This window comes from Miniopterus natalensis, chromosome 9 (assembly GCF_054644295.1).
Source record: "Miniopterus natalensis isolate mMinNat1 chromosome 9, mMinNat1.hap1, whole genome shotgun sequence".
NCBI lineage: Eukaryota > Metazoa > Chordata > Mammalia > Chiroptera > Miniopteridae > Miniopterus > Miniopterus natalensis.
In genome coordinates, this window is record NC_142089.1 from 4,607,964 (window position 1) to 4,615,036 (window position 7,073).

General features: G+C 58.6%; 1 protein-coding gene across 1 annotated transcript; it reads left to right on the plus strand.

Moving 5' to 3' along the window:
* Positions 1-3,675: 3,675 nt before the first annotated feature.
* NPPA (natriuretic peptide A) lies at positions 3,676-4,752 on the plus strand. The gene is made up of 3 exons (XM_016205632.1): positions 3,676-3,798; positions 3,884-4,210; positions 4,741-4,752. The coding sequence occupies exons 1-3, from the start codon at positions 3,676-3,678 to the stop codon at positions 4,750-4,752; spliced, it is 462 nt and encodes a 153-aa protein (XP_016061118.1).
* The last annotated feature ends 2,321 nt before the right edge of the window (positions 4,753-7,073 follow it).

Sequence of the window (7,073 nt, forward strand, 5' to 3'; positions counted from 1 at the left end):
GAAAAAAAAAAAATGCATTTCTCTTCTGCAGAGGCAGGTCTAAACAAGGTCATGCACTTGGCCATTTGCCTTTGTTCAGCGTGTGGTTCTCAGCCTCGCAGCCCCGTGTCTGTAGGATTTCCCACGCACGGCCTTAGCTTCAACGATCAGTCCGATTCCACGGCCTGACTTGTTTCTCCCATGGGGTCAGGAGCCAGCTCCGCACAGCTGCCTGGATGTCCTGAAGCACCTCTAAACCCAAACGACGCACCAAGCCTGGGACACAGGCTCCCAGTCTCGTGCGCGGAGCTCTCGTCTCTCTGTTGCACACGGTCCCTGCCCTCAACGCTTCAGGGCACCCTAATTCCATCCAGCAGTTCCCAGCTTCCTCCGGCAGCCAGCTGCGGCCCACTCGGCTCCCCGGGTGCGGGCAGGAAGTGCTGGGAACTCACTCGGCCAACATCCGGCGGGAGTCGGCGGTTAAAGACCCCAGCGCCCTCGATCCACAGGTGGGCCCCATCTGATGCCGGTTCCCAGAGTCCTCTGCAGGGAGGGAGGGTTGAGCTCCAACTGCCCGAGGTGGTCGCTGACTTGCTGCGTAACCTGCTCACTTCCCCACTCTCCTGATGTTCCCTGGGATCTGCTCCAAAATAAACTACCTTTGCTTGGATCTTCGCCTCAGGTTCTGGAAAACCCAGACTGAGACACCCCCCGGTTGAGTAAACCTCCCCCCAGGGCCCCGCCCTCGATGACTAGAGTCCTGGGAATCTCCCTCGGCCCCAGTCTCTGGCCTCCGGTGGGCCACCCAGGCAGGTGCGGTGTCCACACTGCCTCCCTTCGAGGCTCCTAAACCAGTGAGCCTGAAAGCAGATCTCGCAGCCGAGCCCCGAGACGACCGCAGCCCCCGACAAATCTTAACGGCAGCCCGTGAGGGCCCTGAGCAAGGAGCACCCCCTGGGCAGGGCCACGTGCCTGATCCACAGAAACCCTGAGATGACAGATGTGTGCCGTTTTACGTCGCTACGGTTTGGGGTAACTTGTTACGCAGCGACGGTTAACTAATACACTTTGCCTCTCACTCTTGCTCCCCTTGAACGGGAGCCCCCATGAGCTTTAGCAAATGAATTTCACCTTGGGCTTCATCTCCTAGGGAACCTTCTCCGCCTCCCGTCCCAGGGGCCTCCATACTGTACCAAAGAGACAGATCCTTGTCTTCAAAGTCAGAAGCAACCGTCCCTCGATACGCAAGTGTCCCACCCATTTCTCCAGCTGGAACTTCTGCTTTAGACCAGTTGGGTCTGACGGACTCGTGCCATGAATACGATGGCTTTTCATACCAGTTACGCACGTGTGACATCGCTGGGCCTATGGCTTCCCAAAGCAGCCCACAGCATCCCCATGGAGGGCGGGAAGCCGCACCCGGGCTAGAAACTGGAGATACCCCAATTCCGGCTCCTCCCCCCATTCGCAGCGTTCATTCCGTATGCGACTAGCACGGCTCCTTTCCGGGGATAGGGAAATAAAGCCTCTGATTTTCCAGCTACGGGGAGGGGTGGGGGTGGGGGTGGGGGATCGGTTTTCTGCGCCTTTTACGTTCCTTCTCTCTTGCAGGCTGGCTCCTAAACACCCCACTGAATAATTGCTCCCCGTAACATTCGGGCTAGAAAGTGTATTTGGGAACTGCCTGTGTTTCCTCGGGTCCACTTAGTGCAGGGGGTGGCATTGGTTCTACACAAAGTCCTCAGGGCAGCAAAACGGAATATTCTTTTCCTCGCCAGCCCCTCTGCAAACAAACAAACAAACAAACAAGCCCTGGCTACAAACCCTGGTTAACCAGAAACTCAAGGAAGGACCCCCGCCCGCTCGTTTCACTCCGGGAGAGGAAAATGGACTGGAGTCAATGGAGGCGGGCGAATTCTGAAGCTCTCTGTCCGGAACCTCGGACGGGACTCCCGCTTCTCCTCGGGCCACCCACAGGCTTCAGCAGTGGCCCAGGACGGGGGGGCAGCACCGGCCCTCAGAGGCCACCCCCGCGACGCTCCTGACCCGTCTTTGCGGCATCAAAGGCCCGTGTTAAAGGGCATCTCCGGGGACGGCTGCGTGACGCACACAGCACGGAGCCCCGGCTCCTCCCCGCGCTGCTCGCTGAACCCTCGGCTAAGAATAACCTGCCAGCCTCGCAATTAAGCCCCGAGCACGGCCCAGGGGCTCGTCAGGATGCGGTGGCTCCTCGCCCCGAGGGCCCCTACTCAGAATCACACCAGTTTCCATTTCAAGCTGTTTGTCTGACCCGAGTCAGTCCCCGAAGGCTCCTTCCTCCTTCTGTCTTAAATAAAATCACCCGGGGACACCTCTCGGGATGCCTGGCCACGCACACACTGCCCTCTCGAAATAGAACAGCCTGGCTGCCTGGGAGCCAAGGAGTGAGCACCGCTGGGGAGGGGTCCGGCCAGGCCGGGGCTGGTCACCGACACGCATTTCCTGAGCTCCCGTGGGGACGCGTTGGGTGCGCCCGCAGGTCGGGGAGGTTGAACACAGACCTGCTCGGCGCACAAAGCTCCAGCCCCCAGGCAGGGGAAGGTGAGCTGCAACCTGAGAGGTTGGGAAACGGGTGTGTGTCACCCGGGACTGTACCTAAAGGGCTTGTAAGGAAGGCCTGGCTTTCAAGTCCTAGTTCTGCTGCTCATGACCTTGGGCAAGTGACATAAGCTCTTAGTCTCAGTTCTGTTTCTCTGTAGGTGGGAACAGTACCCACCCACCTCCGGGGGGGGGGGGGGCATCGCAAGCTTCCAACGCAAAGAATCTGGGCTTCTCTAAGCCGCGAAAGGAAAACAGGCGTCTGCTTAGGGCCCATCTCCCTCAGCACCTCGGAGGGGACCCTGGGGATGGAGGGGGGAGGGGCTCTGCTCCCAAAGGTGGGGGGAATGATGGTGCTCCCCGAACTTGTCTTGCTGTTCATATTTGGGAGCTGGGTTCTGGGGGCATTCATCACCTTCGGCTCCCGGCTGAGTTAGTCGTCTGAAAAACAGCTTGTTCTTCACCTGACCTCGGGGAGCTGCTGCTAAAAGTGGGGGCAGCCCCACCGCCGGAGGGACAGGCTCTGCCCTCGGGACTGATGAGTCAGGTGCGAGGCCAGCACCAACATCCGGACTAATTTGTCCCCAGCAGCAGCCGGCTGCCTGCCGTTTCCTCCTCTCCCACCCTTATTTGGAGCCCCTGACAGCTGAGCCGCAAACCCACTGGGCGACTGAGCCGTCACCCTCTGCTTCCCGGCATGGGTCCCACCGCCCAGGAGAAAGAAGCCCCAGGCATCGCTGTGAGATAACCAAGGACTCTTTTTTGCTCTTCTCACACCTTTGAAGTGGGGACCTCTTGAGGCAAATCAACAAGAATGTGGCTCTTGCAGCCCAGGTTCCCGGGGGGCAGTTGGGGCTGCTCAAGGTGGAGGGGCCGTGAAGAGCTCTGCTGGGCTGATAACTTTAAAAGGGCATCTTCTGCGGGCTCCTCGCTCGGCTGCTTTATCGCCGCAAGTGACAGAATGGGGAGGGTTCTGCCCCTCCTGCGCTCGCCGAGAGCCGGGGGGGCTATAAAAAGAGGAGGCGCAGGGCAGCTGGGAGACGGAGCCGAAGGTCGGTGGAAGGGAACCAGAGAGGACAGAGAAGGCAGCAAGCAGCAGGCCCCCCCTCGACCGCCGGCATGGGCTCCTTCCCCACCATCACCGCCGGCCTCTTCTTCTTCTTGGCCGTGCAGCTCCCGGGCCAGGCCCGCGCCAACCCCGTGTACAGCTCTGTGTCCAACGCCGACCTGATGGATTTCAAGGTAGGGGCCGGTCTGGGGCCGGGGGACTTTGGGGTGCTCTGCCAGTCGGTGACGCCTTTCTTCCCCTGGCTTTCCTTCCACGAAGAATTTGCTGGACCGTTTGGAGGACAAGGTGCCTTTAGAAGAGGAGGTCCTGCCCCCACAAGGACTGAGTGAGCAGAATGAAGAGGCTGGGGCCGCTCTCAGCTCCCTCCCTGAGGTGCCCCCCTGGACCGGGGAGGTCAGCCCAGCCCAGAGAGATGGGGGTGCCCTTGGGCGGGGCCCCTGGGACTCCTCCGACAGATCGGCCCTCCTGAAAAACAAGCTGAGGGCGCTGCTCGCCGCCCCCCGGAGCCTGCGGAGGTCCAGCTGCTTCGGGGGCAGGATGGACAGGATCGGAGCCCAGAGCGGCCTGGGCTGCAACAGCTTCCGGGTAAGAGGAACTGGGGGTGACGCGGGGTGGGGGGGGAGGAAGGAAGCTGGGGTTTCACTGAGTCTCACGCCTCGTCATAGAACACCTCCAGGGGATGCTCTTGGCAGGAAAGCGACCAGCATAGAAGCTACTCCCTTGGGAGTTTCTGCCCCAACTTGGCGGGTGTCCCGTGACTCTGGGGACAGCGCCATCACCCTTAGCTACAGCTTGTTGAGAGAACGCTGAGAGGAAAATATTACCGCCGTGAGCACCGGGTACTTAACAGGTTCACGGGGCCAAGTCTCCTTCATACGGTTGCCCGGCAGGGGATGTGCCTCCCTGGGACCGTCGGAGCCCAAAGCTCAATTGCAATTGACCAGAACTCACCTTTACGCGTCCAGTGATCAACCTATCAGCTCGTGCGACTCAGAGGGTCGCCAGGCTGACGTGGGGACTGGGGCGGGGGGCCGTGAGCAGGGTCCCACGAAGCCGGCTTTTCCAGCAGAGCCAGGTCGCCAGGCCTAACGCGTCCGTCTGTGTTTTCTTCTCAGTACCGAAGATAACGGCCATGCCCCGGCAGACTTGGCGAGACCCTGGTCCCCGGGGGCCTTCCGCTGCCCTTTGTCCCATCTCATCGCCGTCGAGCTGTGACGAGCCCCCTACTCAAGCCGCCCGTCAGCCTTTCTCACGCTTTAGGCTACGTGTAGATACAGCGGCCTCCCCGCGGCTGCCCCGCCGCCTCCCCCGGCCCGCGCCTTACGCTTTAGGGTCACCCCTCACCTGCTACTCAGAGAGTTTTGAAAAATGAATAAACTTCAGCACCACGGACAGAAGCCGGGGCGCGGGCGTTGGCGTGATTTCTTTCTGTTTCCCGGGGGAAAAAGGATTCGGCCGGATACTCCTTCTCGCGGTTACTTTTGCCAGACACAAGGCGGCTCAGTGCCGTTTAAAAATAACGGATACGCTTTGCTTCTAGAGCAATTTGAGGTTCGCAGCAAAGCTGAGCGGAGGGTGGTGCAGGTTTCCCGCAGACCCCCAGCCGCTCGCGCGCCAGGCCTCCCCCGTCGCCAACACCCCCACCGGGTGGTGCATTTGTTAGCTGCTGAGCCCCAGTGGGCACGTGGTTATTACCCAAATCCCACAGTTTACGGAGTTCCCTTTTGGCGTGCATTCTGCGGACTTGGACAAATGCGTTCCTCCTCTCTCCTTCCTCTTTATTAGTATTTTTTTGGGTGGGGATTTGGGACTCAAACTGCAGTTCTCAGCCGGCTCTCTCGCTCCAGCGTCATCACAGGTCCTGAAAACGCCCCAGGAGACCGACAGGGCATTTTGATTTTTAGATTTGCTCACATGCAGGGACCTTATTTGTTAAAAAGAAAACTGAAGCATCTAAGTTTTTCTCTCCCTGGTTACACCTAATGTGGCTTGTATGCAATAGACAGTTTTTGCACACCTAGTGCCTTCTGGTTACAGCTTTTTTTTTTTTTTTTTTTAAGGCACATTTAGAAAATGAGCGCACCAACAGGGGTGGGGACGGGATAGAAGGGGCCAATGGGGGAAAAAAGGGGACACCTGTAACACTTTCAACAATAAAGATAAATGTAAAGAAATGAAATAAGGGCACTACATTTTCTCTAGTACACTTAGCTGGGGACGCTTAGCTGCTGCAGCTGAGTCAACTGCACTTTTAAGAAGAGTAGGCGAAGAATTGGGTTTAATAGCTGAGCAAAGTGAAGACAGAAATGTTTGCTATGCAGACAAACTGCAAGTTCACGCGCCTTCTGGGTACTGACGTGTTTAAAAAATAGCCACGGTCTTTCCCTAACTCAGGCCCAAGGTGCCTGGACTTGTAGCCTTGACTACAGGGGGAGCCCCTGGAGAAGACGCAGTTTCACTGTATCTGCTTCTGAAAAGGTCTCCGAGGTGGAACGACCAGGCACTAAGCCCCCCTGCAGCAGGGAGACGCTCTCTACCCTATTTCCCACGTCACCTCCCCGCGCCCCACTCCCTGGGGCGGCTGCCGTGACCCTCCTCCTACACCCACACGGCCGCTTCTCCGTGCCCAGATTCACGCTGTTCCTTCTGCCTGGAATACCCTTCGTCCAGTGCTCCCAAGAACATCTGCTCATTCTTTCTCAAGGCTCGTTGGGAAATGCCACCTCCTCCAGGAAGCCTTCCCTGATACCACGTGCCCAGTATGAGTTACTCTTCACTGGCAGCCTTGTGTGCATAACTGTTATAACGGGGAGCAGTCTGTCTTGGTAGCCATAGTCTCTGTCCCCGGGTTGCAGGCTCTCCGAGGGTAAATGTCCCTTTTAGCACCCCCGGTGGCACACGGCACAGTCCATGCTCAATAAATGTCGGTCAAATTGTATTGGTATTGTACGGAAATTGGGAAGAGGTGATAAGGGAGCGACTGGCTCCGTGTAGAGGGACAGGGAAGCCAGGAGTGGGTGGTGGTCAGGGAGTGGAGTCGGGAAGGAACTCTAACCACTTCCAGTAAATACTCCTCGTGTGGGCTCCACACGCGGGAGGGCGAGACACCGAGAAGCAGGCCGAGGACAAGGGTAGAGCGCGGAGTCTGTCCCAGCCTGGCTCCTGAGGTCAGGCGCCGGGGCAGCGGGGGACAGTGGGTCGGCCGAAAGCGCCAAGCGCACAGAAAATGCCCCTGGGGGTTAGGAACCGTGGGGACAGGTGGAGGGGACCGGCTGAGGCCATTCCTGCTGCTGCTGGAATGGCAACTCGAAGCGGATCAGTTAGAGGAAAAGTCACACTGCTGGCAAGACCCGAAGGGAACGAAAAGCAGTGGCACGTGGCACCGACGGGAGCCACAAGGTCTAAACATCCAGACTCGGCATCGGTTTCACGTCCTCTGGTAGGCTCT